This window comes from Larus michahellis, chromosome 9 (genome assembly GCF_964199755.1).
Source record: "Larus michahellis chromosome 9, bLarMic1.1, whole genome shotgun sequence".
NCBI lineage: Eukaryota > Metazoa > Chordata > Aves > Charadriiformes > Laridae > Larus > Larus michahellis.
Window position 1 is genome coordinate 7,176,723 of NC_133904.1, and position 17,113 is coordinate 7,193,835.

The 17,113-nt window shown below is 46.7% G+C and overlaps 1 protein-coding gene across 9 annotated transcripts in view; it reads right to left on the reverse strand.

Annotated features, from left to right (window-relative positions):
* The window catches only part of CHD2 (chromodomain helicase DNA binding protein 2), an 88,503-nt gene that overhangs the window by 20,101 nt on the left and 51,289 nt on the right, over positions 1-17,113 (reverse strand). For all 9 annotated transcript variants that reach the window (XM_074600575.1, XM_074600572.1, XM_074600578.1 and 6 more), the window contains 16 exons: positions 13,032-13,093; positions 11,530-11,652; positions 11,047-11,196; positions 9,994-10,127; positions 9,118-9,343; positions 8,280-8,380; positions 7,577-7,621; positions 7,226-7,401; positions 6,428-6,552; positions 5,545-5,761; positions 4,834-4,923; positions 3,819-4,009; positions 2,613-2,801; positions 1,959-2,121; positions 1,423-1,575; positions 857-928 (listed from right to left, as the gene is read on the reverse strand). In XM_074600575.1, coding sequence (XP_074456676.1) covers positions 857-928; positions 1,423-1,575; positions 1,959-2,121; positions 2,613-2,801; positions 3,819-4,009; positions 4,834-4,923; positions 5,545-5,761; positions 6,428-6,552; positions 7,226-7,401; positions 7,577-7,621; positions 8,280-8,380; positions 9,118-9,343; positions 9,994-10,127; positions 11,047-11,196; positions 11,530-11,652; positions 13,032-13,093 — 2,217 coding nt within the window. The remainder of the gene's footprint in view (positions 1-856; positions 929-1,422; positions 1,576-1,958; positions 2,122-2,612; positions 2,802-3,818; positions 4,010-4,833; positions 4,924-5,544; positions 5,762-6,427; positions 6,553-7,225; positions 7,402-7,576; positions 7,622-8,279; positions 8,381-9,117; positions 9,344-9,993; positions 10,128-11,046; positions 11,197-11,529; positions 11,653-13,031; positions 13,094-17,113) is intronic.

Sequence of the window (17,113 nt, forward strand, 5' to 3'; positions counted from 1 at the left end):
CAGACTCCTACAAAGGCAGCAGGCAAACACATGCTTTTTGTTGCCTGAAGCCCGCTGGGGGTGAGATCAGCAACTAACAGACTGTTTGAGTCACTGCCCAAGGGCACGGGGTGCCAGGTTAGAGCCAAGATGCCTGAGCCCTCATGGATGCCCCCAGGAGAGGGGAAAGGGCAGCTTCTATGGGGATTCTTGCTCCTTTCCCACCCGCACTGCTGTCTCCTGATCACTTTTGTTTGTTAGCTTTCCCACAACCATGAAGCACCTAGCTGCATCTCCTGTGTCAGCCAAGAATCCCCCTCCAGTCCAGGCTTCTGGAGTGAGGAGAGGTATTTCTCACGGCGGGGCTGACAGTGCCACCAAACAAGTGCCTTGCACCAGTGACTGTGAGTCAGCAAGCCCAGACGAGAGGCTCGAGATGCCCTCTCCTATTACACTGAAGATTTTCACCTCCAACACCAGACTCCACTGCCTGCAGACATTATAATCCCCCTTTTGCCTCTGCCATTTCATATCCAAAACCAGTTTCAGACCGCAGGAATCGTTTAGCAACTGTCTCCTTCCCCACGACCATGGGGAGAGAATTGCTAAATTCTGGCTCTTCCCAGCCTCTTTGGGTCTTTCTGGAGATGTGACTTGCAGCCCTGTTCTTTGGGTGTGGGAGATTTAAAATAAGCAACATGGCTAGTTGCAAAACCTGCTATATCTGTGTCTTTAAAAGTATCCGGGGTCCTGTTAAAATAAATGAACTCAACTAATCCTGTCTTGGCAGGCAGAGCCTGCGGCTCAGCTATAAACGCCCGCTGCGCGGGCAGCCCACCCGGCCCCTCCTGTGGCAGGACATCCCCAGCTGCGGTACCTCAGAGCCGTCAGCGTTGAAGTGGTCCAGCGCCTGCTTTCGGATCTCCCCTTTGATCGAGCCGTCCAAGCGCTGGAAAAATCAACAATAATGATAAAAGAAAGAAGGTAAAGGAGCCCTGAGGAACTGCTGCATCCAAGCCTCCTTCCCTGCCTGGAGCATTTAATCATTAAAAATAGCCGCCAATTAAAAATAACTGCACTGCCTTAGCCTGCTGTGTCGCGAGGGCAGGACGGCGGGTACGCTCAGGCAACAGTCACACAGCGGGTGACACTGCAGCTCCCGTTACAGGCTCCCAGCCAGGGTCTCTGTGTTCGCTATCCTCTCCTCAGGGTTTATCACAGGACACACAACCCAAAGCCTGTCAGAGGCGGCGTTTTGCAGAGATGGGGCCACACTGAAACGAAGGGACTTCCCAGTTCCCTCCAATGTATTTCAGTAAATGCAACCTGTAATCCCAGCAACGAATCTCTGGGAAACTCAGTGACTCCCATTGCCCAGGCTCCTTCTGCATTTTCTTGAGTTTTCAAGTGAACCCCGCTGTTTTCCATGCTGATGTTTCTCACCTGAAAAGGGTAGTGTTTGATAGTCAGGTACTCCGCCAAGATGTCCAGCATCCTCACCATCTGGGAGAAGATCAGCACTCTGTTGCCTCTCTCCCGCAGCCTGGTCAGCAGCTTGTCCAAGAGAATTAGCTTTCCACTGCTCCTGATCAGAGACTGAAGAAGTAACCGTCATTCCAGCTGATGCTTTCCAACCTTACCCTTAAGTGCACTACAGAGACATGCAGAGATGTGGTTCTTTTGGCGTCATGCTTCTCCCGTACACCTCTCATCAAATCATCTGGATTTACAGCGCAGAGGCCACACGCAAAATGAATCACCCAAGACAGATCTTATATTGCATGCACCTCCCACTCTAGATGGCCACAAAACGTTGCCTACAGTGAAAGCAGAGAGCTGGAGACTCAAGTGGCTTAGCTGTGAGGACTATTTCTAATGGAGAAGGCACAGAAGCTAAAGCTTCACCACATCTTATCTTGGTGGGAGAACAGAAAGAGGAAAGTTAAGGAAAAAAGGTGGTAACCAAAGACACGGCCCACCTGCAGGGTCTCAAGGCCATTCTCCCGCTCGTTTTCCTCAGGAGGCTTGATAAGATAGCAGTGGTTGCAGCACTTTTTCAACTCCATCACAATGTTCAGGAAACCAGATGTGCTCCCCCTCGTTCCCTTTGAAAGAGCTTTGTAGTTTCTTGTCAAAATCCACCTGCAGGCAGGAAAACGAGAAGTCCAGATCATTTCACAGTGCAGACTGGGCACGCTGGAGCCTGGGAGGAATAAAACCTTCAGGGACATCTTGTTTAGGCTTCAGTCTGCTCTTCTACAGGATACTGCTGTTTCCTCACTAGAAAACCTGATGTTACTTTCCTCTTGATATCATTACAGCTTATCATTAAACAGCACCACAATTTTGTGAGGTGCTTTACTTGCACGTTACCCAAAACCCCACATCGCCTCAGTCGTGCCAAACTGGCCAGCTGAACTGTATCCCACTAAAAAAGCATCTCCAGACTACCACGGAGGAAAAGATACACAAGGCCTCCCCCTCAGACTCCTACCGTGAAGCCCCTGCTGCTACAGGGGATGGCTGTCACGCTGCATTCTGAAGGACAAAGTATACTGAAACACATTCCCAAGGCACGTAGAAAGATGTGCCCATTTCTACTGGCTCTCCCAGTAACTTAATAAACGACTCACTTGTAATACTGTTTCTGCAAAGCAGACATTTCCACGCGGAGGATCTGCTCCACTTTGGCTGGCAATGATTTCTCCACATCCTTCTTCACTCTGCGCAGGAGAAATGGCTCCAGGACTTTATGAAGGCTCTGATAGCCATTCTCTCTACCTTTTCCGTGATCCTCTTCAAAATCCTCCCAGAACTCAAATCTAGCAACAGAAATGAGGAGCAGAGACAGTTCAGAATACCTCTTGTCTTATTGCACCAAACATCATCTACCGGACATACTCCTGCTGCACAAGACAGATCATCAATCTGATGGAGGTACAGTGGAGGAGAAAAGGTTCACTCTGCTCTGGCTAACAAAACAGACTGGGAAAGGCAGAAGCTCTCTGGGCTCAGGTATCTTCCTAACATCTTATCTTTGAGCTCCACACTACCTCCCAGGACCCAAAATCCCAAGTTTTTTAGCATTCTGCTCTGCTGTCTCCTGCTGGCGTTTACCTGGCAGCAGTTTCTGAACTTTCCACAGTGCCCTCCCCTAGGCAGGGCTTTGACAACTGGACTATGTTTTACACTGCTCTGAAGGCTTTTTTGGATCGCTTCTTCCTCCAACAGCTCCTTTGAAATGCGGAGATCTGCTCTTCTCCTCCACATGGGAGACCTCAAATCTCTCCATTGTTCTTTCTGTGATCCAGCAAAAAGAATGTGGGGGACAGCTCTTTTTGCAAACATAATTTTGGTGAGTTTAGGGGCTTGCTTGTCTTAGCCCATTTTGTTTTAAAGAAAACAAAACATTTGTTGTAACGTGGACACGCGAACAATTGGCTAGACAGCACCCTCCTTGAGCAATACTCCTAGAAACTGCCATAAAATGGTTGGCGAGTGTGGCTGAACCACAATGTACTGGAAACCTCAGAAATGGTTGAGATGATTGCTTAAAACAAGTTTAGCTTTTTAGAGATGGCTCTGAGACAGCAGACACATTTGAAAGACGTGTATTAGGTTTCCCTGTTCAATTTGCTGCCAGAAATGCTCCTTGTGTTAGTCATTTAACCTCTGATTTTCCCACACCAAACTCTGTTCCCCTTTCATTGCTCTAACGCCACTGAGTTTAATTCAGAGATTTAATTCAGGGATTTCTGCCATTCTGCACTCCCTCGAGTCTATTCACTGCACAAGAATGGACACAGAGGTATTTTTTGAAGGACCAAAGGGAGACTTACTTCTCTGGCATGATGAAATGCAGCAAGGACCAGAGCTCCTTGAGTGAATTTTGAAGCGGGGTGCCGGTGATCAGCAGCCTGTGGTTGGACTTGAAATCAATCAAAGTTTTGTACAGCAAAGAGTCGTCATTTTTCAACCGATGGGCTTCATCCACGCCTAGAAAGGCCCAGTTAATACTTCCCAAAACAGCCTGGAGGAAAAAAAGAGAAAAAAAAAAAAAAAAACAGGCCCCAAGGAGACGCTGGGTCAGACAAGCCCCATCACCTTGCTCCATGGCCAGAAAGCACTGCAGCGTGTGCTTTCCAGGGCGTCCTGCCCCATCCCTAGACTAGTTTTGCCTCCCCGGAAAGGAAACGTGAAAATTAGCCATGCCGTATAGCACTTCTGCCATATGCGAACAGCCTTTCAGCACGTATGCCTGTTTTAAATCCACCTTTGCTTTACCCGGAAAGCACAGTCCTCCCCCCAGCCCCCTACTCCTCCCTTTCTCCATGCCCCTGGGGTCCTGCTGTAGCACCAGCTCCACTGGAGCAGGAGAGCAGGTGAATAAGCCTATAAAGTTAAGGTAATCCAAGAGTTTTGAATTTTATTTTTTTTTTGCATTAGTATTAAGCTTTTTGTTTTCTGCTAGGACTCAGTGACGCGCTGATGAACCCTGAAGACAGATTTCTTCTAAGTATAAAAATGCAGATATTATTAACACTATGGCTAGCGGTTCAGTGTAATGTTTTGCCCTCTTAACTAGCCTAATTAAACCAGATAAGATCCAACTACTGCCCTGCCTGGTGTCTTACAAGTAAAAAGAGTAACACAACTCTGCAGTACAAGAGTGAAGACACTATATATAACCACGTCCCACGTTCCCTCTGCATTGCTGGCAAGCAAAAGCAAATAGCAGCTATAGGTTCTCCATCACCACTGAGGAAAGAGGTGAAACCCCCTAGTTGGGGGCTGGCTTCCCCCTTTGCAAGCGAGAGAAAGTCTAAACAAAAACATCCTTGGACCATTACTCACCTTATCCTTGAGGAGGATCTCGTACGTCGTGATAAGCGCATTGAATTTCAACCTTTTAGACTGAGAGTGGATCCACTCGTATTCACGTATCTGTGAAAGGAGACAAATGTTAACTTTAACCAATGTTATTGAAAGGAGTTAACAATCATTAGTTTGGTGTAGATATAGCCAGAGACTCCAACCGAGCCCAAAACTTTGTTGTTCAAGGTGTTATTCGATGAGTTCAGGATGCCCAAGGAGCAGCTTGGTTTAGTGCACAGGTGGTTCAATTGCCCTTGCACAGGTAACAAAATAAGGTCAAACAACTTGCTGTTGTGACCTTACCCTCATCTGCCAAATGAATGCATCATCTCACTATTGACACGACTAGACTCACAACATTTGTGCGCTTCGTCGTCTGAATAATTCAGAATATAGGAGGCAAGCACTTTCACACTGCTACACTCCTTACTGCAGCATGTTGCCGCCCAGTCCAGTAGTGGTTTCCAGACCCTCCGAGGGAAGCCAGTACTCCTGTGCTCACTCTAAGAGGGGCAATAAGGTAGAAAAGCCCCTGCAGCGCTGAATTATACCCCAGTGCTCAGCTACACCAGCTCTAGCTGCCTGCAGCACTGCCACTACTGTCCGTCAGCCTCTCCAGCGGAGAGAAGCTGCTGCTTTGCACCCAGCGTTTCTACCCAGCCCCACACCCTTTGCTTTCCGATTACACACCATGTTCCTGCTCATGAGGTCCCCGATGTAAACCACCACATTTATCTCGGGCGCCCACACTTCAAACTCTCTCTGCCATGAGGTGAGAGTGGACAGGGGCACCACCACCAGGAACGGGCCATACAGCTGGTGCTGATGGAAGAGGTACGACAGGAACGATATCGTCTGAATCGTCTTGCCCAGGCCCATTTCATCAGCCAGGATCACGCTGTTGTTCCTGGGAAAGAAGAGAACAAACATAAATCCTGTCTAAGCGCGTGTTTCCACCACTGCTAATTTATTATTATTGTGCACCAACACGAATAGCAATCCATGACAGGGACACAAAGGAGGCAGCGCAAAAACATTTATCTGAACACTTCCAAGTGGATCCCCGGGACATCCAGACTGCACATGGCACAACAACGTGCAAAAAGGTACAGGCTACGATCACTCCAAACTGGCAAGCAAGGACAAAGGCAAAGGGAGAGGGCAGTCAGTGGCCTAATTTTAGAAGGACATTTCTCAAACACTTCAACGAGTGTTTAAGCATGCCGAGCCAGAAACCTTTTTTTCAGTTAGGGCAATGGAAAATTAGGGCTGATACGGAGTAGGCTCACACAACAGCCAAGTCCAGCATGTGAACAGGCCCAGGGAGGGAAAATGCTTTTTGTTTTCGCAAAAGGTTTCTTAAGTTCATGCTCCAGATAGTTCCTGCTTGCGGTGTCTGCAATGCAGCTGGGCATGGTAACGTGAAATCCTTCAAGCTCCAGAAGCAGGCCGTGTAAAGACCTCAGCCGAAAACAAGAGGACCAGATCCTACTGGGACAAAAATCAGGAAGCATAAAACGAACGTGGCTCACTTGCAGTGGTGACCAGAGAACCACATAGCATCGACACGTACTTGCACCACGAGTGAGCGAGCCAGTTGAGGCCCTCCAGCTGGTAATCTCGCAGCTCCAGGTTCTCACCGCCAATGTAAGAAGGCTGTTTCTTCAAGGCAACAAACCTCGGCCTCTGCTTCAATACCTGGAAAAGACGATGCTGTAAGCCCACTGAAGAAAAAGACAAAGTAGGGTTGAAAATTCAGCAATAAATGTGTATCCGTTCATTGGTTAAAGTCTGTCCACATTTTCCTAGCCGGTGCTTGTGTCTGCAATTCAGATAACCACTCCGCAGCGTTGCGTTTCGCCTGCTGTCCTCTGGTTCTGATGACCAGAGCTGCGAGTCCCCCCAAGAGTGCACTGTGCTGTACATAACGCACACGAGATGGAACAAGCTCCACTTTCTTTTTTGTCCTGTTTTTTTTTTCTCCCATTATCTCTGTCCCTCTCCTCCACTCTACCAGCATCTTGCAGGTTTTCTCTTTTCCCAGGTGTGCTGTTTTTTCATCCAGCTGATATTAAAACCTTGCGTTTCTGCACCAGCTCCTTCAGAGGAGGAAGCATTTTGCAGGATTAATTAAGCCTCCCACTCCCCAGGGGGACATAACGTTTTCACTGTGCATGGAGTAAATGAAACCAAAAGGGGGTTCACATCTCTGCCTCAAGTACAATACAAGAACAGCAAACAACCATTCAAACACTGGTGGGAGGATGGGAGAACGTTCTCCGAAATTTACCCTGACAAAACTTCGCATTCCCACTGTTTGCGCCATCACCCAGCCTGAAGAAACCCAGCAACGGGAGAGAAGGAAGCAAACCTTGCAGTCCCGGGTAGGGATCGTTTTGGAGTTGTTACGATTGTTGAAGCTGTCGATGCAGTGCTGGAATTTCTTGCTTATCAGAGCCTCATCTTCCCAGCTGCACTCGGCATAGGGCAGCCCCATCCACTTACACAGGTATTCGGGGTCATTCGAGGATGTTTTGCGACTGTTTGCTGCAAAATATGCAAAAAAAGAAAAAAAAAAAAAAAGCCTAAACCTCAGCAACGGTGGTTCTGTGGCTGAACCACAAAGGTGGCTCACAGGGGCAGTCAGAACCACCCATAAACCACAAGACAGGTCTCGGCTAGTAGGAAAAGTTTAGAGGGACCAAAAAAAATGCTCCTTTACCTGGGAAATCTGAATGTCCTGTCGCAGACTTACTGGTCTTCACAGCTGTGTTTGGAGAGAGAAGGGAAGGAAGGGTTTGGAGTGCAGGCAGCCAGCAGAGGGAGCAGGGCTGGCAGGCTGTCACTGCCGCACACCCCACTCGTTTTCATAGGAATTGTATGGAAATAACCAGTTAAACAGCTCTCCAAGCCAATTCCCAAAGCAACTGGATGCCGGCACCTCTGACTGACATGACTGTGATATTAGTGAAGTGCTCGGTAAGTCCTGTTTTTATTTTTAATAAGTAATCATGAAAATCTAAACCCTAAATTGCTCTGCAGCCTAACCACATCCTCAACCACGTCACAGAAAGTGGTCTTCACAAAAGCCAGGCCTGTACTGCTGCTTTGGATGCAAACACCTTGCATCCAAAGGGATGAAGTCAAAGAACTTCAGCAGCAGCAACTTCAAATTCCCTTGGAAATTAGTGTATCATCCCATACTCCAAGGCAAGGAGAGTGATTGACTCGTATTGATTGTAAATAGAAATCTGTAAACCTGGATTTCCACTGCTCAAATCCCTGAATTTCGCACACTGAAGTAGACTTAATACCATGGTTTTTTCTCCAGAGATACTGGAGGACAGGGAAGAAGAGAGCGCCATTCTGCTGTCACTAGATGTTAAAAGTTCCCACATCTTTACGAAAGCGTTGGGTTCACTTACCAATTACTCTCTCCACTATTTGATATTGTTTGTTCAGCTCTGAAGCTAGCTCTTGTTGGCAGTTGAAATATTCTACATCTTCAGGTGATACCTTGCCCAGCCTAGATGCAAAAAAAACCCAAAACAAACAAACAAAAACATTCTAATGTTTCTGTCATAATGCTCATGGAGGCCACATATAGAAATTCTACTTTCCTATACAGTCCTGTCATTCAGCCAAGCCACAGAAGCAGACTACTGCTTATATGACGTGTTTCTTAAAGCTTCCCATAATTATAAATCATTACTGAGAAGCAAATGTCGTAGACGTTCGTACTGTCTCCCTGTCAAATGACACCTTATTCTGCTGCAAGAATCAGTCTCAAAACCGGAATTGAAGCTGCTACTCCAGCTTTATCACTTTGGAAACACACTGTAGCTCCCCTTATAGTTCCTGGGGAGGGCAGACAGAAACTGATACGAAAACTTGCACACAGAAAAGCCCATAATTAACAAGGGTTAATAAGGCCGCAAGCCCTCATGTCACCTCTCAGGCCAAGACAATCCGTGCACCATTTATTTGTTGTCGGCTACCCCGATTTTTAAGCCTGGGAAAGGCAATATTGTGGATTTCATGCCTCTTCCTCTCTCTTTCAACACCATGGCCACAGACATCATCTTTATGAGGGGGGACTTTCATCAGCAGGCAGAGAGACGTGAGTTCTGTGCACTGAAAACAGTTGCTTTGAACGAAACATGCTTTGCAAGAAGAAATCAAATGTTGTCAGTCATGACTCTGCAAACCTCTGGCTAAAAAAGATTTGCCCAAGGCCAAATTGCTGGTTGAAGTAAAGCATACCATTGCTTGATCTCCTCCTCTTTTTTCTTGAAGTTTTCTAGCTTTTTCAGGCCTTTCACTTTCTGCTGCTGCAGGGACTCTTCACTCTCCCATGTGCTATGGATGTATGACCAGCCTTTCCATTTGATCAGGTACTGAACTTCTCCCTCATCCTTTTCAGGATCAAAGTCAGCGCTTGGGTTGCCATTAGCTTCAGTTGCATACACGGTGGTGGAAGCACCAGTGGCTGCAAGAGAAATCAGGCTGCAGTCGGTACCTTTGTTATCAAGCACTGGACATGAGCTGCATTAGAGCAGAAAGTTCTAATACATCTTTTGTGACAGCACAAAGAATATCCTACAGATTTGCAGCCCAGCAAGACAGGCACACAAAAGTTTTCTATACAACAGAATCTTTTTAAATCTCTCTGTCATAAATGCCTTTTCTTTAAGTATAATTCAGAGGTCTCTTGAAAACGTTCGCGACCATTCAGTTTTACAAAACCACTTTTGTAAGGCTACGAGAACAAAACACCAGCTTTATTTTCATTACGGCTTTGTCAATGGAGCTATGAAAACTGACTCTACTGAAAGATCTATTTTATATTTCGAAGAAGAGAAAAGCAAGAATCACAGAACAATGACTGCATCTTTAAAACGCGTGCACGCTGAATGAAAGCTGCCAAGCACATAAACTTGACGTTTTAGGTTTTTCAGTACTAGATTTTACAAAAGCTGCTAGAAGACATAAATAAGAGGCATAGAGGAAAGGGTGAAGAGCACTGAAACAACCCTTGGCCCCACTTTGAAGTTGCAAAGGCATTGCACCAGCTCAAGAGAAACTGTGAGTGCACATGATTGACATCAGAAATAAAGGCTTTTTTCCAGAACTACGCACCTCCTTTTTTTCCAAGCCTGATGTCCAAGACTTTCTCAATAGTTTCACTGTTGTCTTGTTGTTCATCAGCTCCTTCCCCAGTCATCTCTATCAGGTCATCAGAATCCGTCTCAAAATCATCATCCTCTTTGTAACTGAACAAGATCAAAACCAAACTGATAAAAAGCCCTTGACTCTTCCCAGTCCAGAAACACACAGAACGGCATAGACTGGAGCGAGCCTTCTCCAGCATCTCTCCTGTGGTTCAGTGCACGTTCAGCACGTGCATTTCTTAAGTTAGCCATTCAGCATTTTTCCCCGAGACACTCAGATAGCTACACTTCATCAGACTAACGCTCTGTCTCATCCATATAGTTTTCCTGACTACGGTCAACACCAGATGCTTCATAAGGAGGTGGTACAATCCCTGCAGCAGAAGCAAGGCCATCAACAGAGAAAGTCTCCTCGATCCGGTGAAAGATTATTTTATGTTTAACAACGGAGGTTGCAGAGCACTGAAAGGCTGTGTGGGTGCCTACAGTGCCCTAGGAACTACACTTCTCATCTTTGATGAGCATTCAACCACCAAAAAATATTCTTTGGGTGGCTCTTTGCAAGTTCCTTATTAGGGCTGCCAAAAGGTGAGAAGGTATATTGTGGAATGGATAATGCTTTACCTCCACCACGTCTCAACGCTCTGTCCCAAGGCATTACCTATCAGCCACTCTCAGGCAATTGGTCCAATCTAGCACAGCTCGTTTTACTCATTTTAATCGATTATTTGTAGTTCTTAATCACATCTTAGAGTGCTTTAGAAACATTATGCAAACCTCCTCACATTTTTCTAGGAGGGACTGGTATATATTCCCTCTTTTACAGCTGGCAAAACCAGGTAAAAAGAAGTCAGGTGTTTGCAGCATGAACTGTCAGAATAACCCCATCTCGGCCAACGGATCTCTGCAGGGCAGAGGAGAGTCTCTCCGCAGGATCACGCAGGGAGTCAGGGCCCTCTGGCGCTCCCTCTTTCCCAGCCAGCCAGCTCTCATCATCAAGCAACCCCACACTTCTTGATACCTGACATTTTTGGCTGCTCTTCGTCGAGTTTGTCTCTTGGGGGTCTCATCATCTTCATCATCATCATCATCTTCAGATGAGTCTGGTTTCTTTCTCTTCTTCCCACGCTGGGGTTTGTGAGGTTTTTTAACACTGGTTTTGGCCACTGTTCTAAAATAAGAATTAATAGAAAGTCATAACACAGTGTGTTTTACATGCATATCCATTTTAGAAATGTCTTTAAGAAAGCATGAATCTCAAATATTAGACTCCTAGGGATTTAGTCTAACTACCATGGAAACCACTGCATCACTCACCAGAGCATGAAATGGGTAAACAAGAGAGCAACTAGGTCCTAGGCTCACTAGGTCAGAAACAAGGTTAATATTGCAGAAAAATAACCCAAACATCCTTTAGTGACAAATAAAGATTACCTCTCCAACCCAGCACAGGCAGAAAAGACATACGCAGAAAACGAGACAGACTGAACCAACCGCTCCTTACCTCCTTTGGCCAGGTCGTCTTGCTTTAACTTTCTTCGGTTCAGGCTCACTCTCTCCACTGGTGCCTTGCTCCCCTCCATCTTCATCCTCTTCTTCACCAGAGACCTCTCTTTTCCATTTATTTCTATGGTCAGAAACGTAGGTCACGAAGGGTAATCATTTTTCAACACAAATACTCGGCTAAGCAGATATCCAAGCCATCTAGGTTAATACCAGCGGGCCATAATTACGAGAAGAAGTTCGAAACTGCACTCTTGGTTGCGTTCAGTGCAACGCACGGGGGACTTTATGGTGTGATTCCCTGCTTTTAGGAAGAGGCCTCAGTCACCGAGGCTTTAGTTCACGGAGGGGCAGTGACCTGGAGTGAGAGTGTCTCTTAATACACATACTACAACAGTGCTCGTGGCAGAGATGTACTTCTTACAACTGGGTAGGTAAATGCTTCCATTTATTTATTTTTCCCTTTCCACTTCGGCATTTCTGAAATGAGCTGGAAAAATCTTAAGAGAAGTGCTCACTTTCACTTGCGGAGTATGAGCCACAACATGCACAGTTACACGATCTCCTTGTAGCCCGGAAAACGGAGCGAGAATTCTCCTGCCACCCCTAAATTCAGGCAATCAAAGTTTCCAAGCGTGAAGCCAAATCACACCATACCATTAGTGGAAGGAAGCACGTTCTCCGTGGGCAATTCAGAGCAAAGCTGCAGCTCCAAAATGCCCTTTGAAGGACCCCCTCGTCTCTCTGAGGGGACGGCAGAGAGTCCGCAGGGGTTATTCCCCTTGCCCAGGAGAGGTCCATACTACCACAGTCCTCCCTGCACTTTATTATATTCCCTCCTACGTTGATGTGTACAACTAAATGAAAAACTAAGAGACAAGAAAGAGGAGAAAGGGAGCAGGATCACGCAGCCGTGCGTAAGCTTTCTCCAGCAGGCAGCTTGCAGTTCCCTGCAGTTCACTTCAGTGTTTGGAAAAACTAAGAGGCACTTATCAGATGGAAAAAGGCAGTAAAATATGACTGTAAGTGAACTCAGTTATGGTGATCAGACATCCAAAATACCCTCGATGGAAGTTCTTTTGTTTTAGCGGAGGATTATAAAAGATAAAAGAGGATAGTAATTTAACATTTTATTCTCTATTAATGAAAAAAGTGGGGGGAGCAGGGATTAAACTATTTTAAGTATCTCTGAAGGAGAATAAGTGACCTGATGGAGAAGTGAAATACTGACAACAGAAAGTGCATCTGACTTGGTCAGATTCTGTCACGGGCAAAGTGGGAAATTATAAACAAAAGAAAAGCTGGGAAATTGCCTCCATCTGTAAAACCCTATTCATAATTCAATTTCAGTCAGCCAGAGTACTATTACTGGAAATATTAAATAATTTATTTTACAAGCTCTCCATGTTGACAACGCCTATCAAAAAAATCCAATTCTACTATTCTGAAAAATAAAACAAGTCAAAGTACCACCATTCAAAACCCTTTTCCCTAGAAACTTACGGTTTTTTCATTTGCTTCTGGCCTCTTCTTTTTGGGCTCTCATTTTCAGATTCGCTACTTGCCTTTAATTGAAAAGAAAGAAAATCAGGTTGTAGACTTCACTCCGGACTGTCTCCCCAAGGATGTAAGTGAAACGCATGCACACGGTCTGAGCCCAGGCAAAGCCCGGCTGCTCTTGCCCTGCAGCGCTGGAAGGATGCTCTGGTGCGACGGGGGCTGCAAAAGAGCAGCTCCCCAGCACTGTCCCCTCTGTGCCACCTCGGCTGGAGGGTTAATGCCACTTGAAGAAGGTAACTCTCTGCAGAAAGGCTGGAGAGATCTACTACATCTGTCCTGGAGTGCCTGAGCTCGGGATGCGCAAGGCTGCCACCTCTCAGCATCGACCTTGGATACCTGGCAGCTGCTGCCTCAGCAGTGGCAGTGGCCAGGCAGACCTGGAGCGTGTGCCATGCCCCGGTGGATTACAAAACCAAGGGCTGAATTTAACCCACCAAACCTCTCACCGCCCAGGCGCTGGAGGCAAAATTAGAGAGAGCTCAGTTTCTGCCGCCTCTGCTGCAAGGTGAGCATCGCTCCCGCCTGATGAGCTCAAGGACCCGGCAGCAGCGTGACTTTGTGTTTCCTGGACGGCACTTTCAGGTCCTGCCGCAGTGCCAAGGCTCAGCTATTTCACACGGCTTCCAACCGAAAGCCCCATGGCTGAACGTACGCCCATACTTGCCATTTTCAGCAAGAATCCTGCAATATTTGGGGGCGTTCAGGCTTAGTTTCTGCAATTGCAGAAACTTTCGCAGCCACAGATATGCACTATGATCTCTGCCTTCATTAAAGAAACTTCCTATAAGGAAGGAAATTCTTATAAAAAAACCAATATTCTCATCATAAGAGCATCCTTGCTTTCCTGTTTGTGTATTTCTCCCACAGCAAAAGTCGCTGAGGACCTGACTGGGTCAGAGCCATGTCCTGCTGCTTTCCCTCCTCCTAATCCTCCAGTCTCCACCAGTGAAGTCTCTCTGGCTAAATATATCTGGAGATATTCTAACTACTTGCTGTAATATTTTAAAAGTGGGCGTCATTAACTCCTACAGACCAAGATAGCTAAAAAAATATATCTTAGGCTGGTTGTACACAACTCCATTTTCGTAAAAACTAGTCAACCATAAAAACGGATTGCCACACAAATTCACAGCCCTCAACCAACATGTGACTTCACTTTATACACTTGCCCCAGAAAACACACATCGGCAGGGAGAAAACTGAAGAAACCAATGTGAGATTTCAGCAGGAGTACTTAAAGTGATAGAAGTAGCCTTCAAGATTGCTTGCTCTACACACTTACTGGAAAGCTTCCACTTGATACTGATTTTTGCCGTAGTATTCAGCTTTAGCTCTAGGTAATGTCTGTCCATCACCACGGGTACCTCAGTTTGCATCTCCTGGTACAGCCACCACCCCCCTGGGGTGTTCACGTAAGAATTTTGTGAAACGGTGTGAGCTGCAACACGAAAAAGCCGAGGCTCTGGAGAACCGGGGTTCACCCCTCTGCTTTCTTCTGTATCCTTTATTTCCATTTTACCGCTTCCCTTCCACAAACAGAAATTTCCTTCTCACTTGCATCAGTATTTCCATTAAAATATACTGAAATACTGGATGCCACGTTAGATCAAGAGCTTTGCTGAATTTCACTGTGGTTTGGTGTCAGACTTACGTGTCCCACAATAACATCTTTTGCACCAGATCCTACTACAAACAGGTGTTCATCCACCTGTTTCGCTGCCCTGCATGAAATCCCTGTCTCACAGAGCAGGCATCCAGGAAGCAAGTGACCGGCAAACACCACGGAGCCCTACCTACCCTTGCAACATAGGCCAAGCATTCCACAGATTTCAATTTCGACACAGCTAAGTTTAAAAGTCCTCAGTTTTCTTTTTCTCTTTTAATCTCTTATCCACTTTCCGAAGCGTGCTGCTTTTCCATTCCCATTTTTGGCGTATTTTTTCGACAGCTGTCCCTCAACGCACGTTTACTTTTTACTGTCTTTTGGCAAACCACAAGTAAAGAGAGGTGGATTTTTCTTCTGCTCTGCGTCAGAGATCAAATTTGGAGAAAACTAAATACAACCTTTGGCTCTTTGAAGCTAACTCTGCTTCTTTGCCAGAATCCCGTTTTTCAAGTTCCTAGCGTCCACTTTCCTAACACCGCTAGTCTTTCCCTGCTCTGTCACTGTCTCTTCAAAGCCAACGCTCGTCTCTTAACGACTCGTCTTTTCCTCACCTCTTTCTCCCTTGAAAAATCTAACTTGTGACTGCAACTCAGCCGCCTTCAGCTACATTTTTCAAAGACACCATTGTCTTTTTTGGATGCGCGTCAAGCCCAGCTCTATCTCCTCTGACACAGCCAGTCCCCAGCCTGAGTCATCTGCCTGCCTTGTGCTCCCACATCCTCCCTGCCCCGGTGCCGGGAAGCTCCGTGCCAGCAGCCAGCGGTGACTCAGCCTCTCCTCCCGGCTCCCTCATCTACCACCGACCCCTGTTCTCCTCCTCACCAGCTCCCCCTGGCATCCTAACCCTGGGGTGCCAGGCTCCAAGCTCTGGCCGAAAGCTGCTTTCTACCATTCTATACATAAATAAGAATATTTTATATCTTTTTTTAAGCACGTTTTAGCAACCTCTTAATCCCGCTTAAATCCACATTTCAGGACCCAGCTGCAAAACTCCACGCTGACTTGCTCAAATCAGCCCAAGGGTGAGATTTGCACCTCTGCCCTGGACTCTGCAGCGCAAACGGAGCTTGTGCTTGGATCACCCCGTTATCAACAACAACCCACAGGCTCTGGCTGGTGGTAAACTCCCCGCTTAAGGAAGCGCAGATGATAACCAGAGAGCTGGGAGCATGCCAGGTCCGGAGCATGCACCCGAGGTCCCGTCTGGTCTCCAGCCTGCCACCCACCGCCATCAGGAAGCAGACCGGTTGGGAAATCGCATGCAACTTGAATTTTAATAATGTCACCTCCCTGAATGACACAAGCTAAGCTGACAAAATCCGTCTCCCGTCCCCACCAAGCTCTTCGTCAGCCCAGCAAGAGATGCCGGGTGCACATTGCTCGCTCTCAGAGGCTACGTATCAGCACTGGCAAAATTCTGCTGCCCCTCTGGGGTGCCGCTGCCGAGGAGAAAGATGACTTTCCTTCCCTACTTCTCCTTTCCCCTACTAAACACTATAAACATGATCAACTCATTCCAGCACCACTACTTCCAACTGGACTAGGAACTGGCTTCTTAACAACTTGCTTTCCCCACTTCCAGCTGAAGGGATGAGCCTTCCCTCTCCATGCCTCACCGATGCCTCCCATCTAATCTCTTCTTCCTCTCTCCCAGCACTTCAAATGTGCATGCTTTTACTAGATTAATGATGCTGTATTTTGCCATGGGGCTGTGCTGTACAAAACACAATGATGCTGTGTAAGTAGCACCAAGCAGGGCAATGCAGGAGCAGCTGCAAAGTTCTGATCCTATAGGTTGTCCACCAGCATCCTCACTGCTAGTCCAGGGCAAGAGAAACGGAGACTCGAGGCCACTGGCATGGTCCAGGAGAGCCTCTTGAGCTCATGCTGCCTACTAGGAGAGATGAAGGCTCGCTTAGAGGCAAGAAATATTTCAGACTAAAGTCAAAGTGAGGATTTGCTCACTTCAGGCTTAACGGAGGCCGAGATTTACTGCTCCAGAAAAGCTGGAGAACCTCGGCTCGCCAGGTTGGTTTTCTTTTGTCTGCTGAGCTTGTCTCTCCCAGCGATACCGGTAGTGTTTGAACTTTCAGCAAAGACACGAGGCAAAGCATTAACGAAAATGCAAATGAGCAGAATATTTTTTTCAGTAATAAAACCAGCTGTATTTTGGGAACTCTGGTGCATGCCTTGTGGCCTCTCTCTCACAGGACAGATGCGCTGTGCCATTTACTACTAACTCCAATCTCAAACCACCCTTTTTATAGCATAAGGATTGTGTCTCATTTGGGCACATTTATTTCTCGACTGCCCCAGAATAGTCTAATAGGCACCTGGCTCTGCGCGTCTCGCTTCCCCT